At 48.8% G+C, this 15,516-nt stretch overlaps 1 protein-coding gene across 1 annotated transcript in view; it reads right to left on the reverse strand.

Annotated features, from left to right (window-relative positions):
- STK32B (serine/threonine kinase 32B) overlaps positions 1-15,516 on the reverse strand; it is a 386,337-nt gene that overhangs the window by 22,913 nt on the left and 347,908 nt on the right. The window contains exons 8-10 of the mRNA XM_055435021.2: positions 6,508-6,624; positions 4,476-4,601; positions 2,441-2,572 (exon numbers count right to left, since the gene is read on the reverse strand). Of these exons, the coding sequence (XP_055290996.1) occupies positions 2,441-2,572; positions 4,476-4,601; positions 6,508-6,624 (375 nt within the window). The remainder of the gene's footprint in view (positions 1-2,440; positions 2,573-4,475; positions 4,602-6,507; positions 6,625-15,516) is intronic.

Raw genomic sequence — 15,516 nt, forward strand, 5'->3', positions numbered from 1 at the left:
CAAGGACCATGGTCTCACAAATGCTCTGTAACACACGTCTCAGAGCAGCCTGGATGAAGGATGGACATGCACGTGTCTGCAGGACCCCCACCCCCTGTGGGTCCATGTGAACGCCCACCCAGGCCTCCCCTGGCCAACTTCTGCATTAGTCTCAGCACACAGCCGAGGGCCCACAATACTTTCAAGGGCTACAGAGCTGTCTTTTCAAATAAGCTGAAAAGAATGAATTTTTAACACTGAATGTTACATTCGTTTTCATACCAGTGTAATCATAAATTGTAATGTTTAATATATTTTGATGGAGGAAGGGGAAGTTGTGGGTTGAACCGTGTCCTCCAAAAAGATGTGTTGTGGGAACAACCTAAACGTCCATTGACAGGAATAGATAAAGAAGATGTGGTACATCTGTACAATGGAGTACTACTCAGTCATAAAAAGAAGGAAATAATCCCACTTGCAGCAACATGGATGGACCTAGAGATGGTCATACTGAGTGAAGTAAGTCAGTTGAAGACAAATTCCATGTGGTACTTTGTTGTTGTTGCTGATAAGTCAGTCATGACCGGCTTTTGCATGACCGCCAGCTTCCTCTGTCCATGGGATTCTCTGGGCAAGAATACTGGAGTGGGTTTCCATTCCCTTCTCCAGGGGATCTTTCTGACCCAGGGATCAATCCTGAGTCTCCTACATCACAGGCAGTTTCTTTACTGCTGAGCCACCAGGGAAGCCCAGGATATTACTTAAGTGGAATCTAAAATATGACACAAATGAACTTACTTATGAAAAAGAAACAGACTCACAAGACATAGAGAACTGACCTGTAATTGCCAAGGGGTTGGAAGTTGGGGAGGGAAGGATTGGGAGGTTAGCACTAGCAGATGCAAACTATTAAATATAGAATGGATAAACCACAAGTTTCTATTGTATAGCACAGCGGAAACTATATTCAATATCTTGTGATAAATTGCAATGGAAAAGAATACAGAAAAGAATGTACATATTCTTGTAACCGAATCACTCAGCTGTAGGGTGGACATTAACACAACATTGTGAATCACTATACTTCAATAAAAATAAATAAATTGAAAAAGACATGTTGAAGTCCTAACGCCATGTACTGGGCAATGTGACCTTATTTGGAAACAAGGTCTTTGCAGATGGAACTAAGTTAAGATGAGGTCAACCTGGAGCTGGGGTGGGGGCGGGGGAGTCTTAAATTTGATGATAGGTGTCTTTAAAAGAGGACTGTGTGAAGACTCAGAGGAAAATGCCTTGTGAAGACAGAGGAAGAAATGAGAGTGATGTGGCTACAAGCCAAGGGGTGTCAAGGGCTGTAGGTCACCGCCAGAAGCTGTAAGAGGCAAGGAGGGAGACTCCTGAGAGCCTTTGAGAAAGCTCAGCTCTGTTAATACCTTGATTCTGAACTTCTGGTCTCTGGAATTGTGAGTGAACACATTTCAGTTGTTCCATATCAGTGTGTGACACTTTGTGATGGTAGCCTAGAAAATTAATACAAGGACCCACAAAGGGTGGCCTTGGCTGCCTCCACAGTATAACACCTTTTCAGAGGGTGTGGGAAAAAAAGAAGAATGACTTTTCTTCTTTCCCTTTTCTAAGAACAAAGAAGATAAAGAAAACAGTGAGCAGACCTGAACATTCCTAGTTTTTCTGCTCCTAACTCTGCATGTCCGTAACTTAAGTTTGCTTCGCTCCTATTTTCCTTTGAATCTATGCTAAATACATCCTGCTTCTGGTATTTACCCATACAACACCCTTCCCCTTGTAGTTACACATCAGAAAGAAGGCTGCAAGGCCACCGAACTGCCAGACTCAATTATTGGGTGAATGATGCTAGCCTACGACTGTCTTTGAAACAACACAAGAGGAAGAAATCAAGATCCTAACACATTAGTACCTCATCACCAACTCCTGACTTTGATCTTATATAAACTCCTAGACTCCTCATGGAGGTGGGGGCGGGGGCACAGTTCTTGGAGGCACGAGCCTACTGTATTCTCCTCTCCGCCGGCTGAGAATTAAATACCCTTTCTATTACCTCCAGACTCTCTCTGTGGGCAGAGAAGGCCAAGATTTTGGTTAGCAACAGGTGCTGGGCTCTACTGGGCACAGCACTGATGTCACAGCATCGTTCTTGGGTTCTTGATCAGAGATACAGAGATTTCTGCACCAGGAACTGTGCTAACGTGAATGATGAGAGCAAGAATGTATCAACTCAAGCGATGCTCTCATAGCATCCTGCTCTGAAAGACCACTTGTTTGATGGAGGCATTTGATTGACTGCAAACAAAGGCATTTGGGAGGGTGAAGTGACATGCCACTCTCCCCGCCCACGCCCCTTGTGGCTAAGAGGCAGCTCAATCACATTCACTGGACTATAGCGTTCCTCTCTGTCAGGGTCTGCTCCCGAGACAGCGCTCACCAGAGGACAGCTGTCCTTAGAGCCATCTTTGGATCTGTTCTTTGCCAACCTCTTCTTCTTTTTATGAAGTGGTTTGGATTCAAGAATCATCTCTTCTAGTTCAAATGTGGGATCGCAGTTCAGTCTCCCTTTCTGAAAAGAAGTGGAAAAGGAAACACGGTTTGCCTTGGTTCTGCATCACTGACTTGCATTTTCATTCATTTAACAAGTAACGGTGAGCTACTCCTAGGGGATGAAAGAAAGTTGTGAAAGTGTTAGCTGTTCAGTCTCATCCAATTCTTTGTGACCCCATGGACTGTAGCCCACCAGGCTCCTCTGTCCATGGAGTTCCCCAGGCAAGAATACTGAAGTGGGTTGCCTTTCCTTTCTGCAGGGGATCTTTCCAACCCAGAGACTGAACCCGGGTCGCCTGCATCGCAGGCAGACTTTATACCATCTGAGCCACCAGGGAAGCCCGCCCCCGGGGACATATCTGCTCGTTTCTGTCCTGATAATGAACACTGACACATTCTCACTGTACATGTCATTCATTCATCCCTATACCCCACCCACCTCTTAATATCCACACGTTCCTTTCATCTTACGAGTGTTCATTTCATGAGATTGAGTTCAGTTTACCAATCTGGTACTTTCATATAATTTCTCATACCCTCCTCCTCATGTCATTACTACTTTTTCTATTAATGTAAATATCATTTTTAACAAATCCATTTAAAGATGCCATTTCTGGCCAAAAAGTGAAAATGAAAGTCGCTCACTCATGTCAGACTCTTTGCGACCCCATGGACGGTAGCCTGCCAGGCTCCTTTGTCCATGGAATTATCCAGGCAAGAATACTGGGGTGGGTAGCCTTTCCCTTTTCCAGGGGATCTTCTCAACCCAGGGATCAAACCCGGGTCTCCTGCATGGCAGGCGGATTCTTTATCATCTGAGATAAATCTGAGACCAAATCACCCAGTTCTCCATCCTGGCTGCCAGTTGCCCTGCAGCTGAAGCCAGTTGGCCCGTGGGCCTGCGGTCATCCTTGGGAGCCTCTGGGCTAGCTCCTCAGCCTCCTTCCTGGTGGTCTCCTCCCATTCATTCTCAACACCCACCTGTCCACCCAATGGTGTAAACCTCACACTTTTACCTCCCTGCCAAGAGCACTCCAGCGTTTAGGGGGCACAGTCCAAAACCCTTATCGTGACCTCCGGAAGTCTCCAGGGTGTAGGCTGTGGTCCCTTCCACCCTCATTCCCTACCGTTTTCTTCTATCTTACTCTGCTCCAGCTATAGAGCCTTCTCACTGTTCTTTGAAAGCTTTTTGCTGCCTGGAGGTGCGTGATCTTGATATTCCCTCTGCCTGCAAATTTCCACCCTATCTTTACAAGCCTGGTTCCTTCGCCTGGTTTGGATCTCTGCACCTCTACCTAAAAGCAGCCCCTGCCTCCTTCTCCTTCACTCCGGTCTCTGTCTTCCCAGCTCGTTCTGTGCGTAGGAATTGGCATCACTACCTGGTGTCACATTACACACTTACTGGTGACCCACTGTCTTCCTCTCATGAGTTTGAGTAAGCTCCAGGAGTTGGTGATGGACAGGGAAGCCTGGCGTGCTGCAGGCCATGCGGTCGCAGAGTCAGACACAACTAAGCAACTGAACTGAACTGAGCTGAACCTGGTATCACGTTATACATTTACTGGTGACTCACTGTCTTCCTCTACCCGACAGGCAGCCTGTGAAAGGGTGGCTCACTGGCTCCCATTACCCTGCTCTCACCGGTGCAGGGCCTGGATCTGTGTACATCGCGGGTGAGATTTAACAAGAAAAAGGAGGCTCTGTGCCCGTGAGGACCCACTACAGGGAGGGAAGCCGCCCAGCTGGACCTCGCAAATCAGGTCCAAATCCATGCTGCATCTCCGTGAAAGGTGATCCCTTTGGAGCTCAAATGATGTGGCCAGCAACCCCCCTTGCCCCCTGCCAGCTTCCGGGGAGTTCCTGAGCACCCAGAAAGGAGACCCTGCACAGGGCTGGAAGTCACAGGACAGGACCTCACTCACATTGGGCACAAAGCCGGGCGTCAGCGCCTTCTCCAACACCGCATCCCAGTTCATGTCGGCCAAGTAGGGTGCGCTCTGGATGTCACCAAGGCTGGACAGGCGGCTCTCTGGGTCCTTGGTCAGGAGCTGCAGGCAATGAGCAAACGTATGCGGTTGGGCAGTACTGAGCCTCCGAAGGTGGAGTCTTGGGAAAATGAAGGCGCCTCTGCTTCCACGTTCCATGAATGCTGTGCCCTGTCTGGGCTGCTTGTGTTGAAGCATTGTACATGCTCAGTTGCTAAGTCATGCCCAACTTTGTGACCTGCCAGGCTCCTCTGTCCATGGGATTTTTCCAGGCAAGAATACTGCGGTGGGTTGCCATTTCCTTCTCCAGGGGATCTTCCTGACCCCGGGATTGAACCCACATCTCTTGTGTCTCCTGCACTGGCAGGTGGATTCATGACTGCTGAACCCCCAGGGCTGCTTACTGAAGCGCCCCCTATGCTTACACCTGCTTACAGTCAGGGAGGAACTGAGGGGCTAGGTGCTTCCCCAAGGTCAACCGGCAAGGGGCTCTTTGGGACTAGCTTTTCAGCCGCCATGCTCCCCTCAAGGACTCTTACCCTGTGATGTGCGACCTCCCAATGATGTCTGCAGAGGCTTCCAATTAAAAATAAAAATAATTAGCCATCTTGTTTTAGGACGTTCAGTTTGGTAATGGGATGCACAAAAGCATAATAAAAATTTTCCCTGGACAGCTATGAGGTGACCTCTGCAGACTGATGGAATAGTCTCATTTGTAGCCAAGATTTCATTTTTAGCTTCTTCTCAAGCAGAGTTTCTGCTAATAAGGGGTGATGCAGTAAAAGGAAAAAAAAATTAGCTGTACCATATTACCTTGCATCCAGAGGGGTTTTCAGGTTTCAAAACACTAGCTTGTCTGAAGCTAAGAACACAGAGGCTACAAATGAAAGACAGGACCCAGCCTTGGGACAGCCGCTCGGTAGCCACGTAGCTTCAGAGGAGCTGCTGACTGAGACAAGCGTGCTTCCTCCTCTGAAAGCGGGAGGAATAATGATAATTCTTCCACTTCTGGTTCATGATTAAGATGAGACCCAAAGGGGGTTGGTGAGGACCTGGGACACCTCTTGGCAGGATGGCATGCCCAGCTGCTGGCAGGTGGGGGCTGGAATCAGGACCCTCCTAATCAGGTGGCTCCCACCTGTCACTCCAGAGAGTAGGCTGGAGTCACAGCACGTGAGGGACACCGGGCAGGTCCTACCTGCTGACTATAAAGAAAGCTGAGCGCCAAAAATTGATGCTTTTGAACTGTGGTGTTGGAGAAGACTCTTGAGAGTCCCTTGGACTGCAAGGAGATCCAACCAGTCAATCCTAAAGGAAATCAGCCCTGACTATTCACTGGAAGGACTGATGCTGAAGCTGAAACTCCAATACTTTGGCCACCTGATACGAAAAGCTGACTCATCTGAAAAGACCCTGATGCTGGGCAAGATTGAAGGCAGGAGAAGGGGATGACAGAGGATAAGATGGTTGGATGGCATCAGCGACTCGATGGACATGAGTTTGAGCAAGCTCCAGGAGTTGGTGATTGACAGGGAAGCCTGGCGTGCTGCAGTCTGTGGGGTTGCAAAGAGTCAGACATGACTGCATAACTGAACTGAACTGAACAAATCCTAGGAAAAGTGAGGAGATATCCAACTTCTTAAAGCTCAGTGAGTTAAAAGATGATTTGTAAAAATTTTAAAGAACCATATGATTTAATTATTTCTAATTATTAGAAGTTGGTAGTGGAGTGAAAAAAGCCTGAGGGCTTTGTCATCCCAGATTTGACTTGAGGCCATACCCCTCTGTCCAGCGGCTTTGTGATCTTGAGATGGTGAGAGCACTTCAGTGAGATTTTAGAACCCTGCTGACTTTGGTATTTTCACCACTGTCCCTCCATCTGTCCTCTCGTTCCTAGCCGGCTGGTCTGTTTGTTTCTGCACTAAGTGACCAGCTCCCTGGGCAGGTAGACGGGTGGCCACCCCCTTACCTTCTTTAGCAGGGCGACCATGCCCTTGCACCACGTGGAAGAGTAGTGGACGCGCTCCACCTTGAACATGTTAAGGATCTCGTCGATGGGTGTGGCCGAGTGGATTTCATATGGTCTCTGCAACAAGGACAACAGACAGTATCAGAGACAGCCATCCACATGGTTAAAACAGACACAGAGAACAGACCTGTGGTTGCCAAGAGAGATGGGGGTAGGGGAGATATGGATTGAGAGTTTGGGATCAGAAGATGCAAACTATTACATATAGAATGGATAAACAACAAGGTCCTACTCTATAGCACTGGTAACTACAGTCAATATCCCGTGATAAACCATAATGGAAAAGAATGTATGTGTCTGTATCTACCTATATCTATGTCTATATATGTATAACTGAATCACTTTGCTGTACAGCAGAAATTAAGATAACATTGTAAATAAATTATAGTTCAATAATAAAACTTTGGCCATCTCATGCAAAGAGCTAACTCATTGAAAAAGACCCTGATGCTGGGAAAGATTGAGGGCAGGAGGAAAAGGGGGCAACAGAGAATGAGAGGGTTGGATGGCATCACTGACTCAAAGGATGGGAGTCTGAGCAAACTCTGAGAGATACTGAAGGACAGGGAAGCCTGGCGTGCGGCTGCAGTCCATGGGTTTGCAAAGAGTTGGACATGATTTAGTGACTGAAAAACAAAAACAAATAATATGTATAAAGATCTGTGTCATTATGAGGGGTGGTTTACTCTTTCCCTGCAGGTAACACTGGGTGCTCCAATTACACGGCTGACCAGGTGGCCTGGACCCGCGTCAACAGTGACCAGCACATGGGGCAGTGCAGGGACCCAGTGGGTGGGTGTTCTCTTACAGACCCAGAAGGATCAGTGATTGGTGAGGTCACGTAGCCAGGAAGCGGCAGAGGCAGCACCCATACCCTACAGCCTAACCCCAGAGTCTCTGTTCCAGACCAAGGCCTGCAGAGAGGAGCGGCTCTCACCATCCACAGTCCCCCACCCACTGGCGGGCTTGGCTGCATCTTCCCTGCCCTGGCTGAACTGCCCCGTGAGTGAGGAAGGTGGGAATCACCAGGTCTGGGCGAGGGAGGCAGGGAGGCTGGACCACTTCCACCTGCCATCCTCTCTCCTGCACCAGAAGGATGCCTAAACCCTGTTCGCCAGTTCCTCAGCACGGCAGAGCACTGAACTTTTTGACATATTCTCTTGACATTGGAGTGGGCAGGTTTCTTCTTTTGGCCTTCAAACACCTCTCAAAGCTTGGAAAGACTCCTTTGACTGGGACCTTGGGGAAGTGGCTTGGACAGTGTCTGAACAGTAGCTGGCTCCCTCCACCCCTCCCACCCAAGAACAGCTCTTTCAGAGCCTCTTCTTCACCCTCCACCTGGCTGTGTGCTCCAGGAAGCTTCCAGGTTTCCATCAGGGTCACATGACCCAGGGCTGGAGCAGGCAACTGTTTCCTAAGCGTGTGAGTTTCAAGGACTAAATTGACCCTGGAGAAATCTGGAGGAATGAGCTCATTGTTAATCCATGTGACCTTGGTTGACCAGTATGGAGTTCCTGCGAAGCGGTGGGGGGTGCTCCTGGTAGGTGGGATTTCAGTACCTCCATCTCTGTGTTTTCAGGGCACTGAGCAGTATCTGTTGCCCAGCAGGTCCCGGAGCAGAAGGACAACTAAGATGATGATCAGATCATCCACAGTTGCTGATGGAACACGGGCCGTGAGCCTAAATACCATGTTGGGCTCCCATGGTGCATAAGGGGCCAGCTACAACCTTGTGGAACTTGGATTCCCATGGGGCTTCAGCAATTGAAGAGGCCAACCTGGGAAAGTGAGGTGATCCTGAGCCCTGTTTGGGATACAATTCCCTGGGAGGAAGTGTCTCTATCTCTACCAAATGGGCCTCCCCTGGGGAAGATGCTTGCCGACATGTGTGCACCTGTGCCTTCTGATATATCCACTGAAAGGGGCCTCTTCCTGACTGGCTGCCTCCTCTCTCATCTGTTTCACTGAATTGGGAATCTCCCATCCGCCCAATAGGGCAAACCCCCAAACCGTGAGCTCCCTGTGTGTGTGTGCGTATCCGATTCTTTGCGACCCCACGGACTGTAGCCCACCAGGCTCCTCTGTTCATGGAATTCTCCAGGCAAGAATACTGGAGTGGGTTGCCATGCCCTCCTCCAGGGGATCTTCCCAACCCAGGGATTGAACTGGGGTCTCCTGTGTTGCAGGCGGATTCTTTACCATCTGAGCCACCAGGGAAGCCCGTGGACTCCCTAGAAAGTCTAATTAGCTTGCTACACTAACATTCTTTAAATCTGGCTTCAAACATTTTTTAATTTAATAGGAAGTGGAGTACAGTTTCAGTTTTAAAATTTCCACCCAAAGCTGCTGCCTGCTTTCATGTTGCAGGATCCCATTGCGTTTCACCATGAGCAACCACCACAATTAGAAATGAGCATGACTGTTCACTGAGAGCACCTGGGACGTGACACATGGCTCCCAGCGTCTCCATGAGCTGGCTACTGGGAATGTGACCACTTGGGCTTCCCAGGTGGTGCTAGTGGGAAAGAACCCGCTTGCCAATGCAGCAGACAGGAGACCTGGGTTCGATCCCTGCGTCGGGAAGGTCCCCTGGAGGAGGGCCTGGCAACCCACTCCAGTATCCTTGCCTGGAGGATCCCACGGACAGAGGAGCCTGGCAGGCTACAGTCCAGAGGGTCGCAATGAGTTGGATATGACTGAGGTGACTTAGCATGCACGCACAATATGACCACTTTAAAGCAGATGAGCCAGAGGCCCCAAGCCCCAGAGCTAGGATGTGACGGCATCGATATTAAAGCTCAGGCAGCACAACCCCCAGCTCACCTCTGAACACTGCTGTCGCAGAGGGAATTGTGTCCCCCAAGTTTGTATGTTCAAGTCCAAATCCCAGCGCCTCAGAAGGTGGCCGTGTTTGGAGACAGGGTGTTACAGAGGTGGTCAAGTTCACACGAGGTCATTAGGAGGGGCCCCTAATTCAATATGACTGGTGTCCTTGTGAACAGGGGAAACCCTAGGAAAAGGGAACCCTAGGGCCCAGGGAGATAGACATAGAGGGGACACCAAGCAAGGAGACACAGGGAGAAGACGGCTGTCTACGAGCAAGGAGGGAGCATCCTGATGTGAGGTGGAAAGGGGTGGCTTCCTTCACCGCCCTCAGAGGGAGGCAGCCCTGAACACACCCTGAACTTGGACTTCTAGGCCCCAGAGCCGCGAGAGAACAGTCTTCTATTGTTTAAGCTGCCCAGTCTGTCGGACTTGGTCACGACAGCCCGAGCAGACTGAGACCATTACCCTGGCCGTCCTCAGGCAGAGTTCTAGGGAAGGTGTCTGACTTCCGCTTTGTTCTGGGAGGTGTCAGTGCTCTGTGTAGACCAGGCCCCTGGTGTGAGCAGACAAGACAGGGTCCCGACCCCTCTCAGCTCTTCATCTTGGAAAAGATGGCAGTGAGGGGTTTTGGGTGTGGGGTGCGTGCTGGGGGGTCCCTACAGTGAGTGCTGGGTGCACAGAAGGGGTGGAGGGGTGCTGCCTTAGTGCGGGAGGGGGTTCAGGAAAGCAGAGTTCAGGCCACCACCCGAAGACCGGCCTTCAGGGACTGAGACTCTGGTTTGTGAACTCTTCAGGACTGTTTCAGAATCGCTTTTCCCCATCTTTTTGCCTCTCAAAAGACTTTTTCTCTGACTCTGGTAAGCCAGCTACTGCAGGTGTCAGGGTGCTGGCTCACCTCTTCATTTTAAAGTTTGGGAAACTGAGGCTGAGAGACAAAAAATGACTTTCCCAACGTCCCAGAGACCCAGATTCTCCTTCACAGCTCTTTCCACCAGAGTGTAGAACTCAAGCACCCAACTGGAGAATCAACCAGCAACAAGTGTACAGACTTCTGTTATCATTTACGCTTCAATCTATTTCCTACTTGGTTATTTCAAGGTATCTATGAATTCTACTTGCCCCCCAGACCCCCTGAAGAGCCTCTCTCTCTCTCTCCCCCCACTTCTAGAGGGAACCAGACCAATAAAAACAACAATGATGAGGATAATAGTAACCATAATTTGCCATGAGGCTAATATAGCAGTTAAATACTTTTGGAAATGCATTTGGAAGACTATAACTAAAATCTGCATTGCATCTTAAAGCTCCAGGCTCAGCCTTGACCTGTTTGGGTGGTTGTGGAGAAACCTGGGCCCTTCAATGAGAATATTGTTCAATATTCAGATCAGTATTCCATCGACTTTTGGTCAAGAGTTCTACTGAGGCTTGGTCTCACTCATTGGTCTTAGGATATGCTGATTTAGAAAACTGAGTAGTATTTACGAAAGTGAAAGTGTTAGACACTCAGTTGTATCTGACTCTTTGAAACCCCATGGACTGTAGCCCGCCAGGCTCCACTGTCCATGGAATTCTCCAGGCAAGAATACCAGAGTGGGTAGTCATTCCCTTCTCCAGGGGATCTTCCTGACCCAGGGATCAGACCCAGGACTCCCGCATCGCACCAGCAGTATTTTTAAGGTGATGTAATTACCTGTTCAGCTGGTGAAAGTGATTTTGGCAGCAGGGCACCAGATAGACTCATTATGGAGTGCAAGTATGTCTATTCCAGGAAACCCAGTTTCCAAAAAATCCAATTTACCAAGAAACAGAAGAAGCAGGAAAAGAATTGCCATAGACCTGTTATTTTAACTGCTAGAGCTGAGCTGGGCCTTAGGGACCATCTCATTCAATGTTTTTCCCCCAAAATCTTTTTGCTCAAAATCCAAAACACAGAACAGATGCAAGTGAAGAACAGTTCCCCAGGTTGCTTAAACCTCCAGCAGCTGGAGAAATCTTTATTCCCCTATGAACTGTTGAATCATTCCTGCAGGGTCCTTTATTTTAGGAAGCACAGCTTGAAAATCCCTTGCTTTATGGAAACTGTAGGGGCAAGGTCAGAGAGTTCATTTCACCCTAGGTTTCTAACTCCCAGCTCAGCCATCTCTCTGCTTCACTGAGGGACAGGAAGGCAGTGTTCAACTCAAGGGCCGCCTCTCTCGCTTTGCTGGGTTAATAAACCAACAGATGCTCATCTCTGCGGTTGAGCCCATCATTTGGTGTGCATCCAGAGGTTCTTAGTTCTGCTGCAAACTGTAGGACCTTCATGCATGTGTGTGTGTGTGCTCAGACACTTCAGCCACATCTGACCCTTTGCAATCCTATAGACTGCAGCCCGCCAGGCTCCTCTGTCCATGGAATCATCCAGGCAAGAATACTGCAGTGGGAAGCCAGTCCCTTCTGTGGGGGATCTTCTCGACCCAGGGATTGAACCTGGGTCTCCCGCATTGCAGGCAGATTCTTTACCCACTGAGCCACCTGGGAAACCCTAGACCTCCATAACCCTCCTTTAGTCCCCATCACCCCCACCTTCTCTGTCTACTGAACTTTAAGGAGAAATGCTGACTGGAGTCAAAGCCAAGGGTAATAGCAGGTGAGGGAGGTGGTTGGGAGGAAGCAGAGAGGGTAGAAGTCTTCATGGTGCCATAGTGTGGGTTTTAGGGCTCTACCTGCGGCTGTATGCAAAGCACGTTGTGCCAGGCCACGGGCACAATGTGGCCTGACATTTAGAATCTCCTTTTGCCCATCCCCTTGATTACTCTGGCAGTGGTTCTCAACTGGGGATAATTTGTCCCCCAAGGGACATCTGGCAACATTTCGGTTGTGGGGGCGATTCCAGCTGGTCTCTAGTGGGTAGAGGCCAGGAATGCTGCTAAACACCCTCTAATGTACAAGGCAGCCCCCCACACAAAGTGGTATCCAGACCCAAGCAACCATAGAGCTGAGGCTGAGGAATCCTGTGCTTTGCAACCACCGTTCTTCCCATTTGATAGACAAGAAGCAGACTCAGCCCAGGCCATTCAAGAACTGCAACAAAACTGGAATTCGATCCCCAAAACATGTGATTCCAAAAACCAGGGATCAAACCTGGGTCTCCTGCATTGCAGGCAGGTACTTTACCCACTGAGAAACCTGTAAACCTAAGGATCTCCACAACCTTCTGGCTTAAGCACCATGCTGTCCCTTCCACGGATAGAACTGCACTTCCTCCACAGTGAAGCCAGCACCTCCAGGTGACCTCCGGGTCCTTTCTAGAAAGTCCTTCTGACTGCTGGTCAGTCTAAGGTGCTGCTGTGTCAGCCTCAGCTGCCCTCCTTGGGCAGCACTGCCTCTGTACCCACCTGCCTCTGAATCATCACCACGTGAACATTTATGCAGCAATCAGAGTCCTCCTGTGTGCCGGACACTGCCTATGCGCTGCCCACATTTTCTTCCGGAATCGCCTTGGTGACCTCCCTGCCCCCTCCCACCCCGGCTGGCCTCATCATCCCCATTTCAGGAAGGAGGAAGCCAGGGCTCAGAGGAGTCAAGTGACCAAAGTAGAATCACAGCTCTCAAGGTGCACATTTTATTTTGAAGCCCTTGAGGCTTTTTGCCAAGTCACCATCTTTGACTGTTCTAATCCATGTTTTTTTTTTTTTAAATTAAGAAACCGCCTACCAATGCAGGAGACACAAGTTTGATCCCTGGGGTGGGACTGTCCCCTGAAGAAGGAAATGGCAGCCCACTTGGGTATTCTTGCCTGGAGAATCCTATGGACAGAGAATCCTATTGGGCTACAGTCCATGGGGTTATAAGAGGCAAACATGACTTAGGGGCTAAACAACAACAAATGGCTGATTAATAATGTTGGGATAGTTTCAAGTGAATAGCAAAGGGATTCAGCCATATATACACATGTATCCATTCTCCCCCAAACTCCCCTTCCATCCAGCCTGCCATAACATTGAGCAGAGCTCCATATGCCATACAAGCAGATCCTTGTTGGTTATCCATTTTAAATATAGCAGTGTGTACATGTCCATCCCAAACTCTCTAACTATCCCTTCCCCTCATCCTTCTCTCTGGCAGTCACAAGTTCATTCTCAAAGTCTGTGAATCTGTGTTTTTTAAGTACGTCAATTTGTATCAATTCTTTTTTGATTCCACATATGTGATGTCATATGATATTTCTCCTCTGACTTACTTCACTCAGTATAACTCTCTCTACTGACCCGTATTCTGACAGAGAATATCCTTTCTGCTGGCAAGCAACCAATCACACTTAGGTGAATTGGTTGTCAAGGTCATTTGTATGACTGATTACATCATAAACAACATCTGGTGATGCCTGTGTCCTCTGGTTCACATAAATACCAAGGGGACCCTCATGTTCCCTCCTTGAGCGTGTATATCAAAGAACCAGTACATGACAAAGGAACTGACCAGGAATAGGTAAGCCTGCGTGCATGCGCGCTCATTCACTTCAGACGTGTCTGACTCTTTTTGACCCTGTGAACTATAGCCCATTAGGCTCCTCTGTCCAGGGGATTCTCCAGGAAAGAATACTAGAGTGGGTTACCATGCCCTCCTCCAGGGGATCTTCCCGACCCAAGGATTGAACCTGTGACTCCTGCATTCTACTTGTGGGGAGAGGAATGTCAAAGGGAAGAGTCTCTTGCGAAGCTCAGCCGCGGATTGGTGGCAGCTCAAGAATCAGGCAGATTCTTTACCCGCTGAGCCACCAGGAAAGCCCATAGGTAAGCCTTAGGTAAGCCCGAGCGAGATAGTTTTCATTCAGTGCCTGAGAAAACTCACAAGATCACATATGTTATTTTTTGCATTCTTAAAAAACCACGTGCCGTAATACGTTTTTGAGGAAATCAGGTGAAATAATTGAGATCAACAGCAGAGAACAGTTGATTGAACCACAGGGCGATAATGAATAACACTCACATAGCTTGGATGGTTTTCACACAGCTGTCATCATTCCCATCCCTCATCACCCTGCACTGGGAGCCCCTATCCTCCAGGAGTGCTGACTACCAGCTTAAATATGCAGATGACTGTGGGACAACGTTAAAAGAGCAGCCAGTCAGTGATGGGAACTCACTCTCCACAGCTGTGTGCTGGCTGCTACACCTTATAAGGTGTCACCGTTGTGTTGTTCAGTCACTAAGGTGTGCCCGACTCTTTGATGCTGTAAGGTGACTAACATGAAAGCCATGTGTCCCAGCTGGGCACATCGATCCTGGGATAACTTCAGTGCCACAGAATAGAATGAAAGGATGTTATTATCCTCATTGTATAAGGGGGAAACCATGGTCCTGAGAGGTTAAGTGGCATCCTTTTCAAATGATATTTGTATCAAGAAAATATGCCTCCAAATCAGTTTGACATAATTTTTCCTTCTAAAATAAAACTGAGCTATTAGTTGCCAAAGAGTTCCCTTAGTCATCTTCAGCTATTAATTTAAATGAAATAAAACAAAAATATGCACTGAATGCCCCACTTTTCGGAGAAGGCAATGGCAAGCCACTCCAGTACTATTGCCTAGAAAATCCCATGGATGGAGGAGCCTGGTAGGCTGCAGTCCGTGGGGTCGCTAAGGGTCGGACACGACTGAGCGACTTCACTTTCACTTTTCACTTTCCACTTCCACACATTGGAGAAGGAAATGGCAACCCACTCCAGTGTTCTTGCCTGGAGAATCCCAGGGACGGGGGAGCCTGGTGGGCTTCCGTCTATGGGGTCACACAGAGTCGGACACAACTGAAGTGACTTAGCAGCAGCCCCACTTTTATAGGACACTGAGCTAAGTATTCAGGGAAGATTGGGACAAAAATAACAATAGCAAAAAACAAGCAGGAGGGTCTGATCTGGCATGAGTGCGTGATGTTGTGGGCTGAAATCATGAGATCGGGATGATTTGGGTGTTTGAGCTGCCATCGATAAGCGGCTGAGCTTAGCAAGAAACCCTTCCCCACACCATCCCTCTCCCCACAAGTAGAATGAAGGCCTGGACCAGAAGCTTGTTAAGAGCTTTTTAACACTCAGGACCGTGGAGCTGGCACATGGGCCATCAGGACAGACACCTAGGGCTTCTTG

Source organism: Moschus berezovskii, chromosome 5 (genome assembly GCF_049115385.1).
Source record: "Moschus berezovskii isolate FMDL1 chromosome 5, NW_MosBer_1.0, whole genome shotgun sequence".
In the NCBI taxonomy this organism is placed as follows: Eukaryota; Metazoa; Chordata; class Mammalia; order Artiodactyla; family Moschidae; genus Moschus; species Moschus berezovskii.